At 45.2% G+C, this 23588-nt stretch overlaps 1 protein-coding gene across 1 annotated transcript in view; it reads left to right on the top strand.

Annotated features, from left to right (window-relative positions):
• The first annotated feature begins 17357 nt into the window (after window positions 1–17357).
• The window catches only part of GUCY1A2 (guanylate cyclase 1 soluble subunit alpha 2), a 293950-nt gene continuing 287719 nt past the window's right edge, over window positions 17358–23588 (top strand). Inside the window, exon 1 of the mRNA XM_040340243.1 lies at window positions 17358–17951. Within this exon, the coding sequence (XP_040196177.1) occupies window positions 17706–17951 (246 nt within the window). The 5' untranslated portion in view covers window positions 17358–17705. The remainder of the gene's footprint in view (window positions 17952–23588) is intronic.

Genomic DNA, 23588 nt, shown 5'->3' with positions numbered 1-23588 from the left:
GCCTCACTCAGCTCCGGAGCATCAGCGTCCACCTCATAAGGAGTTGCTGCAGCCTGAATGCAGTGAATGCGCTCTCTCTCTCCCACCAGCAGCAGCGGAGGGGGGGGGGTGCTGCTGGTGGGCAGGGTAGCCATCAGGAATTATGGGGCCCCTTACACAGCTTCAGGCACGGGCCCCATATAAATAAAGAAAAATATATATAAAAAAAGGGGGGTAGTCATCCGGGGCCCTGGGGACCTCTGGGCCCTTTAATAGAAAATAAATAAATGTATATATATATATATATATATATATATATATATATATATATTGCAAAGTGTATTGGGGAAATACTGCACTGGTCTATGTAATTATGAGATTGGTGTTGATGTAAATGGTATTGCCAGTCTCACAAGATAATTAAATCAAAATATACCAGGTGCTGCTGCAGCAAAAAAATGTCAGATAAAACATAAACAGAATATAAATAAAATTAAGCTGCGCGAACAGTGGATCAAGTATGCTAATCATAAAACCAACATTAATAATATAACATACAATGCTAGTATAAACATGACATCCATACAATGAGTGCTGATCAAAAGTTCATGTGAAAAATGAATAGAGTGACATGTGCATGCATAAACCTCAGTGCAAAACACACGTATTGTATCCAAAAGAAAATACAAGTATGTTCAATCTCCGTGCAAGTTCAAAATGCAAATCACAGGAAAGTGCTGAAAGTATCCAGGAAACCGTGTCTGTATAACAGGATAGAAGAAAGCCTCCACCTCCTATCTCAAATCTGCTTACCGACTTAAGTGGATCCCTAATGAAAGAGATCAAATGCACATTTGGCTCATCAGCCCTGTAGTTTCTCGGTCAATCCAGCAAAATAGGTCTCCACTTCAGTATCCACAATGTAACTCTCCAATTGATCACCCAGATGCAAAGGTCCTCGTGGACCAAACCCAGCATATCACTCCAATAGGGAACTGGTTAATGGTATAGCCGCGATATAGCAGAACTTCACAAACGGGCTCAATAGCAGGGATCATATGAAAGAAAGAAGTGCTTTTTGTTGATGTTCTGAACAAACTTGTTTATTATAGGAGGCGGGAGAAATTGTATTAAAGAGGCTGCTGTGTAAACAGGAGATTCTCCTGTATGTAATCTGTTGGTGCTTATCCCGCCCCCCTTCCCTCCGAGGCTGCATTCATGGCAATGGAGAGGCTGCATTCATGGCAATGGCGAGGCTGCAGATGGGCACTGATTAGGCTGCCTTGATGGGCAAATTACCCTTATTTTGCTTCACAGTTTTTTATTTACCTTTTTTATATCTAAATAACACGCCCACGCTCATCTCTTCACCACACACAGCCACAAAGGCAACAGAATTCTTGTTGGGCAGTGTATTAGTCGCTCGAACAAACGCACTTAGACCAAATTTTAATGGTCCAAAGAATGTCAGGAAAAATGGTCGGCCCTTACGCATGTTCACTTCATCAAATCTGGCCCTTTTTGAAAAAAAGTTTGGACACCCCTGGACTAGACTGTTGCTCAGTGGTCCAAAGTCCTCTTTTCGAGACATAATGAAAAAGTTTGTTCAGAACATCAACAAAAAGCACTTCTTTCTTTCATATGATCCCTGCTATTGAGCCCGTTTGTGAAGTTCTGCTATATCGCGGCTATACCATTAACCAGTTCCCTATTGGAGTGATATGCTGGGTTTGGTCCACGAGGACCTTTGCATCTGGATAACCAATTGGAGAGTTACATTGTGGATACTGAAGTGGAGACCTATTTTGCTGGATTGACCGAGAAACTACAGGGCTGATGAGCCAAACGGGCATTTGATCTCTTTCATTAGGGATCCACTTAACTCGGTAAGCAGATTTGAGATAGGAGGTGGAGGCTTTCTTCTATCCTGTTATACAGACACGGTTTCCTGGATACTTTCAGCACTTTCCTGTGATTTGCATTTTGAACTTGCACGGAGATTGAACATACTTGTATTTTCTTTTGGATACAATATGTGTGTTTTGCACTGAGGTTTATGCATGCACATGTCACTCTATTCATTTTTCACATGAACTTTTGATCAGCACTCATTGTATGGATGTCATGTTTATACTAGCATTGTATGTTATATTATTATTGTTGGTTTTATGATTAGCATACTTGATCCACTGTTCGCGCAGCGCAGCTTAATTTTATTTATATATATATATATATATATATATATATATATATATATAATTTATTTTTTTTATAAAAAAATTATAAAAAAAAAAAAGAAACCACTGGGCCCTTTAATAAAAAATAAATAAAAAAAAGATATAAAAAATAAAAAAAATAAACATGTATATAAAAAAAGGGGGGGTTGCCACCCAGGGCCCTGGGGACCTCTGGGCCCTTTAATAAAAAAAAATAAAATAAATAAAATAAATATATATAAACAAAAATAAAGAAATAAACATTTCTAAAAAAAAAAAGGGGGTTTGCCACATGGGGCCCTGGGGACCTCTGAGCCCTTTAATAAATATATATATATATATATATATATATATATATATATATATATATATATATATATTTATATATAAAAAAATATATATAAAAAAGGAGGGTTGTCATCCGGGGCACTGGGGATCTTCGGGCTCCCCCGTACCCCCCCAAAAATTAAAAAATTAAATAAAAATATATTAGATTTTTTTTTTTTATAAACAATAAATAAAATAAAAAGGGGGGTTGCCATCCGGGGCGGCCCCTGTGGACCTCCGGACCTCTAAAAAATAAAAATGGCCCTTTAATAAAAAAATAAAAAAAAAATATATAAAAATTTATTTTTATTTTTATAAACAATAAATAAAAAAAAGGGGAGTTGCCATCTGGGGCCCTGTGGGCCTCCGGGCCCCTGGGGACCTCCGGACCCCTAAAAAAAGTATTTTTTTTAAAGGGGGTTGCCATCCGGGCCCCTGGGGACCTCCGGGCCCCTTACAGGTGTACTGCCTGTACCCCCCTGATGACGGCCCTGAGCTTATTAATAAAAGTGCATTGTACGATGACCTTGTCATTTCCTTTTTGGGTGATTGGTGGAAATCCATAGAGGGGACAATATATCTATTGGATGAAGAAATGCTGGTTTGGTGGTTTTTGGTGATAGAATAACGTGTGATTGGCCCAGAGATCCTCAGGGTTCTGGGGGAGGGGAATTAGCACCATCACTGGTGGGGGAGGGGCACTTTTTGTATTGAATTTTAAGGTTTTGAATTTTGTGGATGAACATTTTTAAGGACTGTCTTTTGTTTTTTTGGTTTTTTTCTTCTGTGATGTTGTATTAGAATAAGAACTAGATTTAGAATTTGTTGTATGGTGGGGAATGATATGGAAATGACACAAGTAGATATTGTTGGTATAGATCAGCAGTTAGCAGTGAGGAGGATCAGCGCAGGCTTTATTTTACTTTTTTATTTATATATTTATGTTGTCTATTATACAGCTCAGATGTGTAAACAAGTAAACAGATTGGTTGTTATGACAACAGCGTTGGTTACCTTTCTAGCTGATATCTCATGTAGAGGCCCCTTACATTTCCTTGTAAATCTAAACATCCTTGTTGTCATAGCAACCGGTTTGTTTACACATCTAAACTGTAACAGACAGGGGGTGAGGATGTGTTTTTTTTTAAAGGTTAGGGTTGTAAACAAGTAAACAGAATGGTTGCTATGACAACAATGTTGTTTACCTTTCTAGCTGACATCTCATGTGTAGGGCCCTATGTTCTCTAGAACAAGTATACACATGTTGCCAATAGCAACCAATCAGAGGGTGTGTGAAGAAATGAGAGTGTTTGCTATGAGGGTAGTGGGGGGGGGGGGGGGCATCTTATAAAGCCCCTCTGTTCACCATCACTGATTGGGAAGAAGTTCTAAACGAACATGCAGTGATGGAGAAAGCATGGAAGCCAGAGCCAGCCAGGAGTATAGCATTTTCAGAAGGCGATCAGCAGGGGCGTACTGACAACTCATGGGGCCCCCAGGCACCAGGGGATCATGGGGCCCCCAGGCCAGTGATGGCGAACCTTGGCACCCCAGATGTTTTGGAACTACATTTCCCATGAGGCTCAACTACACTGCAGACTGCATGAGCATCATGGGAAAGGTAGTTCCAAAACATCTGGGGTGACAAGGTTCGCCATCACTGGCCCAGACCATCTTTATGTAGAGCATCAATTCTTTTTTTCAGATCCTCAGAGAGTTCTTTGCCATGGGGTGCCATGTTGAACTTCCAGTGAACAGTATGAGAGAGTGATAACAAAAATGACTAATCGGGCCGAATTTGGACATTTTCACTTAGGGGTGTACTCACTTTTGTTGCCAGCGGTTTAGACATTAATAGCTGTGTGTTCAGTTATTTTGAGGCGACAGCAAATTTACACTGATATGCAAGCACATTCACTACTTTACATTGTAGCAAAGTGTAATTCCTTCAGTGTTGTCACATGAAAAGATATAATACAATATTTATAAAATGTGAGTGGTGTACTCACTTTTATGAGATAATGGCCCAGATTCACAGAAAAAGTACGCCGGAGTATCTGCTGATACTCCGGCGTACTTTCAAATTTGCCGCGTCGTATCTTTATTTGTAATTCACAAACAAAGATACGACGGCATTTGGCTAAGATCCGACAGGCGTACGGCTTCGTACGCCTTCGGATCTTAGGATGCAATACTTCGGCGCCCGCTGGGTGGAGTTTGCGTCGTTTTCCGCGTCGGGTATGCTAATTAGCTGTTTACGGCTATCCACGAAGGTACGCGCGTTCGTCGCATTCTCTTACGTCGTAGCTAGTCGGCTTTTCCCGTCGTAAAGTTGCGATTGCTATTTAGGTGGTGTCAAATTAGACAGCCCATGTTAAAGTATGGCCGTCGTTCCCGCATCGAATTTCAAATGTTTTTTTTTTTTGCGTAAGTCGTCTAGGAATACAAAAGTACGTAACGCACGTCGCCGTTCAAAACATTACGTCGAGTGACGTCATTTCGCGCAAAGCACGACGGGAAATTTCAAAACGGAGCATGCGCAGTACGTTCGGCGCGGGAACACGCCTAATTTAAATGGTACACGCCCCATTTGAATTAGGCGGGTTTGCGCTGGACGGCTTTACGATATGCCGCCGCAAGTTTACAGGTAAGTGTTTTGTGAATCAAGCACTTATGCTGAAAACTTGCGGCGGAGTAACGTAAACGGGATACGTTACGCCGCCGTAATTCTACATGAATCTGGCCCACTGTGTATAGATATAGATATATATCTATATAGATATATATCTGTTTCATACTTGCCAACTGTCCCGGCTAGTGGGGAAGGCAGGTGCGACAGTATGTTTATATATCTCCCTGCAGTCCCCGGCTGCCTGGTCCTGACTCCTGACACACACATTGCAGAGTGAGACGGAGTGAACTGAGCCCGCCCCCCTTCTTCTCCTGCTATGTGATGTTTCCTGTGTACACAGAGGAGGAGGGGGAGGAGAAGGAGGCTCACCACGCTGCTGCCGAGAAAAGCTGCTCGTCTGACAAGATGACACATGTCCTAATGCAAAGTAAGTGAGCCTTCCAGAGGGGGAGGGAGGGGGTCATGCCTACGGGTTACAGTTTACTGTGAGTAATTTTGGGGGAAAGGATATGTTCTAGGGGGCACTTTATGATGTATGCTGCAAGGGGGCTTGGATATGAAATCCACCCCCTTAGCACATATTCCTCCCCCCAAATTAAAGCTGCTGTCTGCCACAGAGGGGGTGGCCCTTGGCATCCCAGAAGAGATGTGGCAAATTGCTCCAGGTGCCCATACTAATGCCCCCTTTCCAGGCAAGTTAGCAAAGTGTGGGTTCCAGGTCACAGGTCCAGGTTCACACTGAAAAACACAGGAACACGCTGTGCATTCTGTGCAATTTCAGCCCAATTATGTCCGCACACTCTCTGACCATCTCCTGTACCATGTCTGCAGTCTCTGACTAAGGATGAGTTCCAGCGTTTTCCCACAGCCCATGTGCAGAGCCCACCAGGAAGTCAGCACTGCGCTAATCACAGGCAGTGAGTCATAGGTGTACAAGGCAGGAGGCGTGCTGATACTTGTAGTCCTTTATATTGGACCTTCCCTTACCCTAAGGACTTCCTCTCCCCTCTTACACAATCACAGAGGTTGTATCAATTTCCTGTAATTCTCTCTTTATTGAGTAGACCCTATAATCCAGTGGTCTCAAAAAACCGGCCCGCGGGCCATTTGCGTCCCACGAACCAGTTATAAATGGCCCGCAGGCAGGGCGGAAGTGGGGGGAGTAGATTGCCTTCACATGCAGAGTAGCGCAGGAAGCGTCTCTGTCATAAGTTCACTTCTCTGTCTCACGCTGCAGCTGCTCCCTGCCCCCCGGCGCCCCCCCCCCCTCTCTCTTCTCGTCCATCCCTATTTGCTTGTGATATCACCTGGGATGGACGAGAAGAGAGCGGGGGGCGGGGAGCAGCCGCAGCGCGAGACAGAGAATCGAACATATGACAGACGCTTCCTGCGCTACTCTGCATGTGAAGAAAAAAGAAAAACAAGTAAACGCTGACATGTACACTGATTGTGCCCCATGTGCTCTGTTTGTTCCCCATGTACCCCGATTGTGACCTCATGTTCCCCATGTGCCTTAATGTGCCCCATGTACCCTGATTGTACCCCGATTGTGCCCCCATGTACCCCGATTGTGCCCCGATGTGCCCCATGTACGTGCCCTCATGTACCCTGTTTGTACCCTGAATGTGCCCCATGTACCCTGATGTGCTCCAATGCGCCCTATGTGCTCCGATGCGCCCCATGTGCTCTGATGCGCCCCATGTACCCTAATGTGCCCCGATCAGGGGCGGACTGACCATTGAGTCACTCGGGCACTGCCCGAGGGCCCCATTCCACTAGGGGGCCCCATCAGGGTTGCCAGGCTTAGTAAAACCAGGGACAGTATGTAAAAATCTGTGTTTTTTTTACATCTGTCCCTGATATGTCTGAAACTCACATGCTTTTGATGTGAAAATCCAGAGATTTTAGCTGCCCCGCCTCTGCACTGCCTCCTGGCGTGGTGGCCATCTGTAAGCCCGGGGGCCCCATAATCTTCTATTACCCGGGGGCCCCATGAGTTGTCAGTCCGTCCCTGGCCCCGATTGTGCTCTGATGTGCCCCATGTACCCTGATGTGCCGGGCTCTGTACCCTGATGTGCCGGGCTCTGTGCCCTGATGTGCCGGGCTCTGTACCCTGATGTGCCGGGCTCTGTACCCTGATGTGCCGGGCTCTGTACCCTGATGTGCCGGGCTCTGTGCCCTGTCGTGCCGTGTCCTGTGCCCTGTCGTGCCGGGTCCTGTGCCCTGATGTGCCAGGCTCTGTACCCTGATGTGCGCTGTGCCCTGTGCCCTGTACCCTAATGTGCTGGGCTCTGTGACCTAATGTGCTGTGCCCTGATGGTGAGTGGTCAGTGTGTAGTGGTCAGTGTGCAGTGTAGTGGTCATCGTGTAGTGCAGTGGTCAGTGTGCAGTGGTCGGTGTGCAGTGTAGTGGTCAGGGTTAATAATGCATCCACTGACACCAGTGCTGGGGGTAAAAATGTGTCCACTTACAGCAGTGCTGGTGGTAATGCGCTCGCTGACACCAGTGCTGGGGGTTAATAATGTGTTCGCTGACACCAGTACTGTTGTTTTTGAAGTTTGAAAGTTTGCATGCGGCCCCCCATGGCATATGAAAACTTGTCTTGTGGCCCTCAGGTAATTTGAGTTTGAGACCCCTGCTATAATCTGATAAGTAGGCGAAGATTATGCGGAGTGGGTGGAGCTTCGGGGAAGTGAGTGTGGTAATTAATTAATAGCTGTGCTGCAAAGTGTCCCTGGATTTTTTTTTCAAATGTTGGCAACTATGGATATATCTATATATCGTTAATTAAAGGGGTTGTAAAGGTAAAAAAACATTTTCCCTAAACAGCTTCCTTTACCTTAGTGCAGTCCTCCTTCACTTACCTCATTCTTCCATTTTGCTTTTAAATGTCCTTATTACTTCTGAGAAATGCTCACTTCCTGTTCTAATGCGCCTGAAAAACGCCCAGTGTGAAAGGGGTCTAACAACTGAACTTTTAAAGCGGGGGTTCACCCTAAAAACTATTTTCTAACATTACATCCAGGATTCTAACAACATTTACAGTATGCAGGTCTTTTTTTTTTTTTATCGCCGTACATACCGTTATATTGTGATTTTCTCCCCGGCTTCCGGGTTCCGATTCCCGCGGGACTGGGCGTTCCTATCCCTGGGTTAGATGATTGACGTCTGGTGAAACAGTTCCCATGTCGCACAAGGCGCGTCACCAGATTTCCGTAAATAGCCGAGCTGCGAGTCAGCGCTATACGGCGCCTGCGCCCGCAGTGTTGCGCTGACTGCGCAGGCTCCGTAAAGCGCCGATAAAATCGAGCACATCCCTTAGAAAAAGCACCACATAGTAAACATAAAAACACTGGCTAGGCACACAGTTAACCCTTTGATCGCCCTAAATGTTCAACCCCTTCCCAGGCAGTGTCATTGGTACAGATATAGGCCGGGATTCAGATACATTGTCGTATCTTTGAGCGGGCGTAGCGCATCTCATATGCGCTACGCCGACGTAACATTGAGAGGCAAGTACTGTATTCAGAAAGCACTTGCTCCCAAAGTTACGTTGGCGTATCGTAAATGGGCCGGCGTAAGCCCGCGTAATTCAAAGTAGCAAGGCAGTGGGCGTGTTGTATTGTAATGAAGCGTGACCCCATGTAAATGCATGGCCGATCGAACGGCGCATGCGCGCGCATGCTCAGAATCACGTTGCAAATACTCCCTAAGATACGTCGGCTCAATGCTTTCGGCGTGAACGTAACCTACGCCCAGCCCCATTCACGTACGACTTACGCAAACGACGTAAAATACGACGCTGTTCCGACCTTTCCGACGTCCATACCTTAACATGACTTACCCCTGCTTTATGAGGGGTAAACTTACGCCGGACATACGCCTTATGTAAACGGCGTAGCTAAATCCGACGGGCGTAAGTACATTCGTGAATCGGCGTATCTAGGTCATTTGCATATTCGACGCGTAAATCTACGGAAGCGCCCTTTGCAGCCAGCGTAAATATGCACCCAAGATACGACGGCGTAAGGAGACTTACGTCGGTCGTATCTTGCAAAATTCAGGCGTATCTCAGTTCCTGCATAAGCGCATAGATACGACGGCGCACATTTGGACTTACGACGGCGTATCTGGAGATACGCCGTCGTAAGTCCTTTCTGAATCCGGGCCATAATAGTTTATATTTTTAGTACTGATCACTGTATTAGTGTCACTGGTTCCCACAAAAGGGTTGATTTACTAAAGGCAAATAGACTGTGCACTCTGCAAGTGCAGTTGCTCCAGAGCTTAGTAAATAAGGTAAAGCTTCACTTTACAAAGAATACCCAATCATGTGCAAGGAAAATGTAAAATAAAACTGCAATTTTTCTTGCACATGATTGGATGATGGCAGTCAGCATAGTTTCTGCTTGTTTACTAAGCAATGGAGCAGCTGCTCTTGCAAAGTGCACAGCCTATTTGCCTTTCGTAAATCGAACCATTAGGGGGTTGATTTACGAAAGGCAAATCCACTTTGCACTACAAGTGCACTTGGAAGTGCAGTCCCAGCAGTGCTGCTGACTTCCTGGGTTTGCTTTTAAAATTCATCATAACGAATGTTTGTAATTGTTACAAAAAGTTAACGAACCTAACGAAAGTCTGTATTCAATCCAAATTGAATTTCGGACATGAATTATTAAATACGAACTAACAGGCTACAAACAAACCCGGCAGGAACTCAGCACAGAACAGGGGTGGTGAGAGCCCCTCATAATGAGCACAGCACAGGGATGGTGGGAGCCCCTCATAATAAGCACAGCAAAGGGATGGTGGGAGCCCCTCATAATGAGCACAGCACAGGGATGATGGGAGCCCCTCATAATGAGCACAGCACAGGGATGGTGGGAGCCCCTCATAATGAGCACAGCACAGGGATGGTGGGAGCCCCTCATAATGAGCACAGCACAGGGATGGCGGGAGCCCCTCATAATGAGCACAGCACAGGGATGGCGGGAGCCCCTCATAATGAGCACAGCACAGGGATGGCGGGAGCCCCTCATAATGAGCACAGCACAGGGATGGTGGGAGCCCCTCATAATGAGCACAGCAGGGGCACGACCCCAGGAGGAAGTTAGCACAGCACAGGGATGGTGGGAGCCCCTCATAATGAGCACAGCACAGGGATGGTGGGAGCCCCTCATAATGAGCACAGCACAGGGATGGTGGGAGCCCCTCATAATGAGCACAGCACAGGGATGGTGGGAGCCCCTCATAATGAGCACAGCACAGGGATGGTGGGAGCCCCTCATAATGAGCACAGCACAGGGATGGTGGGAGCCCCTCATAATGAGCACAGCACAGGGATGGTGGGAGCCCCTCATAATGAGCACAGCAGGGGCACGACCCCAGGAGGAAGTTAGCACAGCACAGGGATGGTGGGAGCCCCTCATAATGAGCACAGCAAAGGGATGGTGGGAGCCCCTCATAATGAGCACAGCACAGGGATGGTGGGAGCCCCTCATATTGAGCACAGCAAAGGGATGGTGGGAGCCCCTCATAATGAGCACAGCAACGGGATGGTGGGAGCCCCTCATAATGAGCACAGCAACGGGATGGTGGGAGCCCCTCATAATAAGCACAGCAGGGGCACAGCCCCAGGAGGAAGTCAGTACAGCACAGGGATGATGGGAGCCCCTCATAATGAGCACAGCACAGGGATGGTGGGAGCCCCTCATAATGAGCACAGCACAGGGATGGTGGGAGCCCCTCATAATGAGCACAGCACAGGGATGGTGGGAGCCCCTCATAATGAGCACAGCACAGGGATGGTGGGAGCCCCTCATAATGAGCACAGCACAGGGATGGCGGGAGCCCCTCATATTGAGCACAGCAAAGGGATGGTGGGAGCCCCTCATAATGAGCACAGAACAAGGGCTGGTGGGAGCCCCTCATAATGAGCACAGCACAGGGATGGTGGGAGCCCCTCATAATGAGCACAGCAAAGGGATGGTGGGAGCCCCTCATATTGAGCACAGCAAAGGGATGGTGGGAGCCCCTCATAATGAGCACAGCAACGGGATGGTGGGAGCCCCTCATAATGAGCACAGCACAGGGATGGTGGGAGCCCCTCATATTGAGCACAGCAAAGGGATGGTGGGAGCCCCTCATAATGAGCACAGCAAAGGGATGGTGGAAGCCCCTCATAATAAGCACAGCAGGGGCACAGCCCCAGGAGGAAGTCAGTACAGCACAGGGATGATGGGAGCCCCTCATAATGAGCACAGCACAGGGATGGTGGGAGCCCCTCATAATGAGCACAGCACAGGGATGGCGAGAGCCCCTCATAATGAGCACAACAGGGGCACAGCCCCAAGAGGAAGTCAGCACAGCACAGGGATGGTGGGAGCCCCTCATAATGAGCACAGCACAGGGATGGTGGGAGCCCCTCATAATAAGTAGTGTTGCTCACGAATATTCGCATTGCGAATATTCGACTCGAATATAGCATATTCGAGAAATCGCGCTATATTTCGAATTTTCGCGGTGAATATTCGCAATTCCGAATATTCGCATTTTTTCAATTTGATTTTTAAAACAGATCACATCCTATCGACGTCTAAAAGCATTGCTGGTATGATTAGAGACCCTGGGCAGAGTAGCTAAGCTGAGGCGATCCTTTTATGTTGCCAAATTGAAAAAAAAAAAATTGCGATTTTTCGCTATTGCGAATGCGAAAATAATTGCGAATTTTCGATAACTGTGGTAGGAGAACTCTGATTGTCTCTGATGCAAAAGGGGGGGGGGCTTTGTGTATGTGTATGTTATGAATATTTGTATGTTTGATATTATTATTTTTTGTAAGAAGGAAAAAATTGCGCATACCTTAAAAAAGGGGAGAATACAGCAGCAACTCAAAAATGTTATACAACATAAATTAATACAAGACAGAAAATGGAGTCGCTCTACAAGAATAAAAAATATGTCTAGTGACAAGACATGTGGGCAAATTATAAAATAAGCAAGCGCAAATAACTTGTGAAATATACAGTGAAACAAATATATAAAGAAATATAGTCCCAATAATAGAAAAATAATCTTTCATAAAAATGTCTTTGATATGTGAAGTGAAAAAAAGTCCAAAGCATGCAGCATGAACGTGTTCAATCTTCAAGGTGTTTGATTGACAAACGGCTGTGACAGATGGATAGAGTAAAGAATCACCACCAATGCAAAACACTTTTTATTTTCTATTGTAAAATATCAAGAATATTCTGAGCCAATCAGAGTGCTCCTTCTGCATTTGCCGAATATTCGCAATTATTTTGTATTGTAAAATATCAAGAATATTCTGAGCCAATCAGAGTGCTCCTTCTGCATTTGCCGAATATTCGCAATTATTTTGTATTGTAAAATATCAAGAATATTCTGAGCCAATCAGAGTGCTCCTTCCGCATTTGCCGAATATTCGCAATTATTTTGTATTGTAAAATATCACGAATATTCTGAGCCAATCAGAGTGCTCCTACAGCATTTGTCGAAATTGCGCAATAAATATCGCATTCGCATGTTGCGATATTTCGATAAAATATCACGAATATTCTGAGCCAATCAGAGCGCTCCTCCAGCATTTCTCGAAATTGCGCAATAAATATCGCATTCGCATGTTGCGATATTTCGATAAAATATCACGAATATTCTGAGCCAATCAGAGTGCTCCTACCGCAGTTATCAAAAAATCGCAATTATTTTCGCATTCGCAATAGCGAAAAATCGCAATAATTTCATTTCGATAAAATATCACGAATATTCGAATTTAGCGAATATATCTCGAATATTCGAATATATATTCGAGATATATCGCGAAATCGAATATGGCATATTCTGCTCAACACTAATAATAAGCACAGCAAAGGGATGGTGGGAGCCCCTCATAATGAGCACAGCAAAGGGATGGTGGGAGCCCCTCATAATGAGCACAACAGGGGCACAGCCCCAAGAGGAAGTCAGCACAGCACAGGGATGGTGGGACTCCCTCATAATGAGCACAGCACAGGGATGGTGGGAGCTCCTCATAATGAGCACAGCAGGGGCACAGCCCCAGGAGGAAGTCAGCACAGCACAGGGATGGTGGGAGCCCCTCATAATAAGCACAACAGGGGCACAGCCCCAGGAGGAAGTCAGCACAGGGATGGTGGGAGCCCCTCATAATGAGCACAACAGGGGAACAGCCCTAGGAGGAAGTCAGCACAGCACAGGGATGGTGGGAGCCCCTCATAATGAGGCGACGACTGCCACGAGGCGACAAGGTATTTTTTGCTTTTTAAATTCATCATAACGAATGTTCATAATTGTTAGGAAAAGTTAACGAACCTAACGAAAATTTAGGACACAAATTACGAAATACGAATGGCCCGGGCCACAATACCTTTCTAATTCCGCGTACACACGATCGTTTTTCGGCATGAAAAAAAACGACGTTTTAAAAAACGTCATTTAAAATGATCCTGTGTGGGCTTCACATCGTTTTTCGGCTTCCGAAAAACGTAAAAAAAAAAAAAATTCAAACATGCTGCATTTTTTAACGTCGTTTTAAAAAATTTTGTTTTTCGGGTTGTAAAAAATGATCGTGTGTGGGCTGAAAACGATGTTTTAAACCCGCGCATGCTCAGAAGCAAGTTATGAGACGGGAGCGCTCGTTCTGGTAAAACTACCGTTCATAATGAAGTAAGCACATTCATCACGCTGAAACAGACAGAAAAGCGCGAATCGTCTTTTACTAACAAGGAATCAGCTAAAGCAGCCCAAAGGCGAATAGAACTTCCCCTTTAGAGTGCCGTCGTGCATATTGTACGTCACCGCGCTTTGTTCATCATTTTTCAAAAACGATGGTGTGTGGGCAACATCGTTTTTAATGATGAAGTTGGAAATACGTGTTTTTTTGGACATGCTGAAAACAACGGTTTTTTTTTCATGCCAAAAAACGATCGTGTGTACGCGGCATTAAGTGTAGCAATATGGTTACATTTAATGAAGGTACAACATTTAGCAGAGGAGCCTTCTCTTGTCTTTTATACTGTGTAAAAAAAATGCTTTGATATACAAGTGCTTTGGATTACAAGCATGTTTCTGGAACGAATTATGTTCGCAATCCAAGGTTTTACTGTATATGTTAACAATACTGGGCCAGATCCACGTAGCGGATCGTATTTTTATGCAGGCGTAGCGTATCCTAGTAACGCTACGCTGCCGCAACTTTGAGAGGCAAATGCTGTATTCACAAAGCATTTGCCTCTAAAGTTACGGCGGCGTAGCACAATTCTCCCGGCGTAAGGGCGCGCAAATCAAATCTATGTGATGGGGGCGTGTTTTATGTTAATACGTCGTGACCTGACGTAAATTACGTATTTTTTTTCACGGCACATGCGCCGTCCGTGGGGGTATCCCAGTGCGCATGCTCGAAATTAAACCGGAACAAGCCAATGCTTACGACGGTGACGTCATTCTACGCAAATCCCTATTCGCGAACGACCTACGCAAACGATGTAACAATTTCAAAATTCAACGCAGGAACGACGGCCATACTTAAAGCGGAGCTCCACCCTAAAGTGGAACTCACGCTGATCGGAACCCTCCCCCCCTCCGGTGTCACATTTGACACCTTTCAGGGGGGAGGGGGGAGGGGGGTGCAGATACCTGTCTAAAGACAGGTATTTGCACCCACTTCCGGCCACACGTCTCGGACAAAAGACAGGTTTTTCCAGACTTCCCGTCTGTCCCCCGTTGTGTGCTGGGAACACTCGGCTCCCAGCACACAGCGTGTGAGCCAATCGGCGGGCGCAGCGCGACTCGCGCATGCGCCGTAGGGAACCGGGTAGTGAAGCCGGAGTGCTTCACTTCCTGGTTCCCTCACTGAGGATGGCGGGGGGAGCAGCAGAGAGACGAGCGATCGCTCATCCTCTGCTGCGGACGGCGCTGGACTCCAGGACAGGTAAGTGTCCTAATATTAAAAGTCAGCAGCTGCAGTATTTGTAGCTGCTGGCTTTTAATATTTTTTTTTACTGGCACATCTGCTTTAAAGCGGATCTCCCACGCCAGATACGTTTTTTTTTTAATTGGCTATGTAAAACTTAAATTACCGTAACCTCTGCAACTCACGTGTCCTGTCTCCGCCGGCCGCTCCGCCGCTTAGCAGTGTGAAATAATAAGTTATATTCCCCCTTCCGGTGTAGGCACCATTTTAACTGTAGGCATAAGCCCACAGCACGGCACTTCCTGTCCCAGCATCCACCGCTAGATCTTGCGCATGCGCGCGAGCAACGGGGACCATCGGCTTTGGCGTGTGTTGCCATGCAATCGCGCGATATCTTGTCTAACATGGGAAGAATACGATATCAAGGGAGCTATGAAACGAGCTCCCAGAAATCACTGCGCGGGACAGGAAACGAAGAGAAACCCGAGGAAGGCAGACCGGAAGACCATCTAGTATTATGGTACTGTGATTATTATTTTTTTTTAAAATATCGGTTTCTGCATAGTTTTTGGAGCATTATTAATTATGCGATCATGTTAAATTTTGGGTGGAGATCCGCTTTAACATAGGATACGCCTCATATAGCAGGGGTAACTTTACGCCGGAAAAAGCCGAACGCAAACGTAAAAAAATGCGCCGGCCGGATGTACCTTCGTGGATCGCCGTATCTACCTAATTTGCATACTCGACGCGGAATTCGACGGAAACGCCAGCTAGCGGCCAGCGGAAAAATGCACCTACGATCCGAAAGCGTACTAAGACGTACGCCTGTCGGATCGAGCCCAGATTCCGTCGTATCTTGTTTTGTGGCTACAAAACAGATATACGACATGGGAACGTTGAAATTACGCGGCGTATCCATAGATACGCCGGCGTAATTCGTTTGAGGATCTGGCCCAGAGAGTTGTAGTTCCAACATAAACTAAAAGTAGTTAAACTAAAACATATTTAGCATGGATCTAACTACTCAAAAGATTACGTCATACATTGTATAAGAAGGGATAAAACCAACTTAGACCAGGTTAACCTCCCTGGCGGTATCCCCGAGCGTGACTCGGGGTTGGTTTTCAATGCTAAGATCGGTATCCCCGAGTCACGCTCGGGGTGGACGTGCAGCGGCGCGGCTTACCTTTCGCTGGATCCACAGGCAAGTTACTCACCTTGTCCCTGGATCCAGCGATGCCACCCCGCTGTGTGAGCGAGCGGGTAATCGCTCGATTCACAGTGTCCCCGTGTGCCGCCGATCTCCGTTCCCTGCGACGTTACGACGCACGGGGACGGAGAACGGCGCCAAATTCAAAAAAGTAAACAAACACAATACATACAGTATACTGTAATCTTATAGATTACAGTACTGTATGTAAAAAATACACACCCCCCTTGTCCCTAGTGGTCTGCCCAGTGCCCTACATGTACTTTTATATAATAAAAACGTTTCTTTCTGCCTAAAAACTGTAGATTGTCCAAAAGTGTCCCTTTATGTCAAAAATGTTTTTAGATCAGCTAGAAAACAGCGATAATAAATTATAATCACTTGCAGAAATGTGTGCGATAGCGATTTGCGGGGAAATTCGTCATAAAAAAAATAAAAATAATGACAGCGACAATTCTGCAACTGCAAATTTCAGTGATTTTGAGTTGATTACATTATTGAATAATTTTTATTAGAATTATATTAGTATGTGTTATAATAATTTATAATTATTTATTATATTATAATTTATAATTTTGTTTTAAAAAAAAATCATACCCGGGATGCCTACAAGACTCTTGCTTGGTCAGATTTAAGTGAGTTATTTCTAAAAATTACAGGCCTACAGTATAAAACGCCAAATTTCCTTGCAAAATAATTGTACCGCTTTTGGTACGTAATTCCAGACAGAATCATACCGCCAGGGAGGTTAATATAAGATGACCTCAGATTAAAAAAAAACAACAAAAAAAAAAAAGTATTAATTATTATCAAGAGTATAGTTTTTAATAAATAAAATAAAAATGATTATAGAACCTAAAATCTTATACTACATATTGGAACTATATACAATTGGTATAATGCAATCTATTCCATTTTTGTTCTTGAGTTTGGATACGCTTTAAGCCCCCTGCCACAATTTCTCAGACAAAGGGCTTCTTCCAAGTCCCACTAAAGTGTGTCATGCTGGTGACAGGAGGGAGCACGTGATGATGTGAGCAGTGGAGAAATGCAGCAGTATCAGCCTCAGCCCTGGGAAGGAAGGAGAGAGAAAAAGACAGACTGAGACAGAAGTGCATCTGCTTTGAAATCACAGAGGGAAAGGGAGGCAGCAGCCACACGCACACACACCATCCAGCCCAGCCGCCTGCGGTGCCTGTGTGCACAAACAATAGGAAAGCACGGGGGGTGTTAAGAGGCAGATCCAAGCAAGTACTGTCACAGCACGGGGCTGCTATATAAATGCCGAGCTGGACATTGGCTTAGTAGCTCAGCATGCCCACCGCCGCTTGTTGCCTGACATAGCACAAGCTTTTGCCTCCAGCTCATGGTGTTTGACCAAGCTTCAGCATGTCCAGGAGGAAGATCTCGTCCGAATCGTTCAGCTCGCTGGGATCTGACTATCTTGAGACCAGCCCGGAGGAAGAGCCAGAATGCCCCTTGGCTCGGATGTGCTGGAACGGGAGCAAAAGCCCCACGGGGTCGCAGGAGCAGCAGCAGCCAGCCCCGGTGGTTGGCCCCAGGAGGGCGACCAGGAGGAGAAGGGTGAACCTGGACTCCCTGGGGGAGAGCATAAGGAAGCTTACTTCTCCCACGGTAAATAAGAGGGAACCTGCATGCCACTTCACCTCTGGGCAGGGTGGGAAAGAAGGGTAAGGGGGGATCTGGGCAGGAGGACCCACAGCTAAAGTAGAATTGATGGAGATTCCCTTGCAAGGAGCGAGGACGAAGGATGGCTGGTCCTCCAATGAATAGCATTTGCAGCAGATGAGTGACACTTGGCTGGCCTGTCATTAGACATATGCTGATCATTAGTGCCAGGGCACTTGAGGGTGAGGGCAGCAGATAGTAGCAATAAGTGTGTGTGTTATGTAATTGGCTATACATGCACAGATCTTCTATACGTGTACATGCATGGAATCCCATTATTCTTTATATCAAGTGTACAGGAGTAAGGCTACACACATAGAATTATGCTGGAACCATCATTGCCATAGTAACGCTCGCCTGTATATAGGACCCAGGGAGTAGTGTAAGATTGTAAGAAATTTGTTGCAACATTTTTTTTTGCTTTTTTTCATCAAAGGCAATTGGTTTCTTATTAATACTATTGATTTATATAGCAGCAAACCTTGGCATCGCCATGCACAGTGACTATAAGCATACTTACATATCTACACCAGCGCTAAAGATTCAGATGCCACTTAACTAGCCTTACTTTGTGTTACATAATCCCCACTGTTATGACATTTCAGTACATAGCGATTGTGTACACCATCAAACTGGGTAATGCAAGCAATTCCATTAAGCTGTCTCCGGATGACAGTGGGTGCTGATCTGGTATTACGGGAGCAACGTCTCATAGTTGTACCCAGGCAGCCTATAGGAGACGGAGAAAATAGACACATTGTGGGTGTGTGGGTGGCAATCAAAAGGTTGGCAGAATACGTAAAAAGCTGGGACGACACTGACAGACCCCCTTTTGTCTTCCCAGAGCGAGGAGATGATGAGAGATAAAGGGGTGGATAATGAAGGAAGAGATCCTGGTTCATTATAGACTAGCAGTAGTTTGAAAGCTGCGGCGTATATTTAATGTCGCAAACTCAACTCCTCGTGCCAATTAAATCACATCTAATGGTACAGTGACCTAGAAAGCCGAGATGGGAATCGTTTCGTGCCAGAGGTGACATCCCAACATAGTAAATAGGGACACTGAAAAGCACTTTAAAACAAATATCTGGGATAACCAGGGGCGGACTGACCATTGGGGCTCTCGGGCACTGCCCGAGGGCCCCATGCCACTAGGGGGCCCCTTTAGGGTTGCCAGGCTCAATAAAACCAGGGACAGTATGTAAAACTCTGTGTTTTTTTACATCTGATATGTCTGAAAACTACATGCTTTTGATGTGAAAATCCAGAGATTTTAGCTGCCTCCTGGTGTGGTGGCCATCTGTAAGCCCGGGGGCCCCATAATCTTCTATTGCCCGGGGGCCCCATGAGTTGTCAGTCCGCCCCTGGGGATAACGTACCCATTTCTATGAAGTACAAGGATATTAGGATTTACCTTGCAGTTCAATGTATAGGCTTGAGACGGCAGGCTGTGTATTTTGCGGGGAGTTCAAAGTAGCTAAAGCTGCGTATACTGCTTGAAGTTCACCCAATTCCTGCTGGCGTGTAATCCCCTGCCAGCGCCTCACTGTACAACAAATATCGATTGTTTGATTGACTTTTGTCGAAGAAGCCTGTTGGAAAAATTTTGTTTGAATGGTGGCTTCATCCAACGGAATGCAGTCGCTGTTCAGGTATCCTGACAGACATCTCCGGCGGTGATCAGAATAGAATAACTCAACAGAGGAATTCATCCATCTGTGCTGGTTAGAAATCTAAATGTGTATGGCCAGCTTTATTCATATATTGCAGAGTACACATCGTGTCTCATAATACACTAACATTTATACGCACACAGATTGATTGAATTTGACAGAGAGCAACAAAAAGTTTTGATAGCTATAATATAAGCCAGCTTACAACATAAGCCAGATATGTGGGTTAGGACAAGCCAGTGGGGTCAGAACAAATAAGTGGGGTTAGGAAAAGTCAATAACTGGGGTTAGGACGAGCCAGTAAGTGGAGTTAGGGCAAGCCAGTAAGTGGGGTCAGAACAAATAAGTGGGGTTAGGAAAAGTCAATAACTGGGGTTAGGACGAGCCAGTAAGTGGGGTTAGGGCAAGCCAGTAAGTGGGGTTAGAACAAATAAGTGGGGTTAGGACAAGCCAGTAAGTGTGGTTAGGAAAAGTCAATAAGTGGGGTTAGGACAAGTCAATAAGTGGGGTTAGGGCAAGTCAGTAAGTGGGGTTAGGGCAAGTCAGTAAGTGGGGTTAGAACAAATAAGTGGGGTTAGGAAAAGTCAATAAGTGGGGTTAGGACAAGCCAGTAAGTGGGGTGAGAACAAGCCAGTGGGGTTAGGTCAAGTAAATAAGTTGGGTTCATAAAAGTCAATAAGTGGGGTTAGGACAAGCCAGTAAGTGGGGTTAGGGCAAGCTAGTTGGGTCACGACAAGTAAATAAGTTGGGTTATTAACCACTGACCGGAGCAATATGCGGACCAATATGCTGCTAAATGACCCAAGGGGTTTTTACAATTTGGCACTGCGTCGCTTTAACACACAATTGCGCGGTCGTGCGACGTGGCTCCCAAACAAAATTGGCGTCCTTTTTTTCCCACAAATAGAGCTTTCTTTTGGTGGTATTTGATCACCTCTGCGGTTTTTATTTTTTGCGCTATAAACAAAAATAGAGCGACAATTTTGAAAAAAATACAATATTTTTTACTTTTTGCTATAATAAATATCCCCCAAAAACATATATAAAAATATTTTTTTTCCTCAGTTTAGGCCGATACGTATTCTTCTACCAATTTTTGGTAAAAAAAATCGCAATAAGCGTTTATCGATTGGTTTGCGCAAAATTTATAGCGTTTACAAAATAGGGGATAGTTTTATTTTTATTTTTTTTTACTACTAATGGCGGCGATCAGCGATTTTTTTTCGTGACTGCGACATTATGGCGGACACTTCGGACAATTTTGACACATTTTTGGGACCATTGTCATTTTCACAGCAAAAAATGCATTTAAATTGCATTGTTTATTGTGAAAATGACAGTTGCAGTTTGGGAGTTAACCACAGGGGGCGCTGTAGGAGTTAGGGTTCACCTAGTGTGTGTTTACAACTGTAGGGGGGTGTGGCTGTAGGTCTGTTGTCATCGATCGAGTCTCCCTATAAAAGGGATCACTCGATCGATGCAGCCGCCACAGTGAAGCACGGGGAAGCCGTGTTTACATACGGCTCTCCCCGTTCTTCAGCTCTGGGGAGCGATCGCGACGGAGCGGCTATAAATGAATAGCCGCGCCGTCGTCCCGGATCGCTCCCCGCGGGAATCCGACCGCCGCATGTAGCGGGGGGGGGGTCCTGATCGGACCCCTGACCCACGTCTAGGCAGGGACGTACAGGTACGCCAATGTGCCTGTACGTGCCATTCTTCCGACGTATATGTACATGAGGAGGTCGGGAAGGGGTTAAACATCAATAAGTGGGGTTAGGACAAGTAAAAAAATTGGATTCATAAAAGTCAAAAGTGAGGTTAGTACAAGCCAGTAAGTGAGGTTAGAAAAAGTCAGTAAGTGAGGTCAGGACAAGCCAGTAGGGTCTGGACAAGTCAGTAAGTGGGGTTAGGACAAGTCAGTTAGTGGGGTTAGAAAAAGTCAGTAAGTGGGGTTAGAAAAAGTCAGTAAGTGGGGATAGGACACGTTAGTAAGTGGGGTTAGGACAAGTTAGTAAGTGGGGTTAGAAAAAGTCAGTAAGTGAGGTTAGAAAAAGTCAGTAAGTGGGGTTAGGACAAGTTAGGAAGTGGGGTTAGGACAAGTTAGGAAGTGGGGTTAGGACAAGTTAGGAAGTGGGGTTAGGACAAGTTAGGAAGTGGGGTTAGGACAAGTCAGTAAGTGGGGTTTGGAGAAATCAGTAAGTGGGGTTAGAAAAAGTCAGTAAGTGGAATTAGGACAAGTTAGGATGTGGGCTTAAGGCAAGTCAGTAAGTGGGGTTAGGAGAAGTCAGTAAGTGGGGTTAGGACAAGTCAGTAAGTGGGGTTAGGAGAAGTCAGTAAGTGGGGTTAGGACAAGTCAGTAAGTGGGGTTAGGAGCAGGTTGTGAAGAATGATGAAGTGTCTATGGTTGGCCCGTCTGGCACAGTATAGGCTTTGTGCATGCAGTAACATCTAATGTCAGAATCCGTTGTCTATACAAGAATCATGAACAGGATACGCCAGGAGCGCTTATCAAGGGGGTTCATAATTAGAGATTTGTCAAATTAATTAAATTTTTATTTCCAAATTTTTGAATAAATCAGAAACTCACTATTTTGGTAGAATGCATTGCAGTTAATGGAAAAAGCTAAAATAAAGCACCCCCCCCCCCCACCTCCATCTTTTAATGCCACACCGTAAATATTTAACCAAACACATTTAAAAAGGGGTTGTAAAGGAAAAAAACAATTTCCCTAAATAGCTTCCTTTACCTTAGTGCAATCCTCCTTCACTTACCTCATCCTTCCATTTTGCATTTAAATGTCCTTATTTCTTCTGAGAAATCCTCACTTCCTGTTCTTCTGTCTGTAACTCCACACAGTAATGCAAGGCTTTCTCCCTGATAACAAAATGTTGTTTGCCACTTACTGTGCCCCCCAACACCTACATACAGTGCAGTGCATCGATCTAGCGATGTGCCCATGTGCAGTTTTTCTCCCCTTGCCTTTCTCTTCTCCCAGGAGGTAATAAGCAGCAGCGAAAGCCATTGGCTCCTGCAGCTGTCAATCAAGTCGTGTGAGCAGAGAGTGGGGGTGGGGCCGAGCCACGCTGTGCATGTCTATAGACACATACAGCCTGGCTCAGGAGTAAGCGTGCCATGGGGGCAGACACAGAAGAGGAGGAGTCAAGATCGCCAGCGGGGGACTCCAGAAAAGGAGATTCAGAGGCGCTCTGTGCAATACCATTGTACAGAGCAAGTGAGTATAACATGCCTATTATTTTAATAATAAAAATGCCTTTTAGAAACCCTTTAAGAATATATTTTTTTACACTAAAGCTGGATACACACTAAACAATTTTCTGTAGATTTTTTTCTTCAGATTTACCAAAACCATATAATATGAGGTCAGGTGCAAACACTATGGGCACACATGTATCTACATATTAAAATATCTATATTGTGGATTGCTGGCTTCATATTATCCAATGAAGATGTTAATGCTGATGGCACACAGTGGATCTATGGTTGCATGGATAAGCGTTATTGTCAGCTACAACAGCAACCCCGTAGCAGCTACAAATCACCAAATAAAATAAGCAGAGTTGTAGCTGCTGGCATTAATGTAGCCTTTGGACCTGGCTCACACCAGTGCGGCTTTGAAATCGCACTACTTTCAAAGCTGCAAATCGGTGCGATTTGCATCTCCCATTGTATTGCGGCTTTTTACTTCATTTAACAGAAGTCTATACAAGTCCCAACATTATCTGAAAGGAAGTAGTGCAGAAAACGTTTTCAAAGTCGCTGTGACATGAGTCACAGTGATATGAACGATTAAATTGCCGGCAATGGGGTGCGACTTGTAATGCGATTTGTAACTGTCAAATCGTATGACAAATCGCACCAGTGTGAACGATATCTCAGAAACCGACTAAA

The sequence above is a fragment of the Rana temporaria genome, chromosome 2 (genome assembly GCF_905171775.1).
Source record: "Rana temporaria chromosome 2, aRanTem1.1, whole genome shotgun sequence".
NCBI lineage: Eukaryota > Metazoa > Chordata > Amphibia > Anura > Ranidae > Rana > Rana temporaria.
The sequence above is the reverse complement of the archived record's forward strand: the minus strand, read 5'-3'. Positions and strand labels throughout refer to the sequence as shown.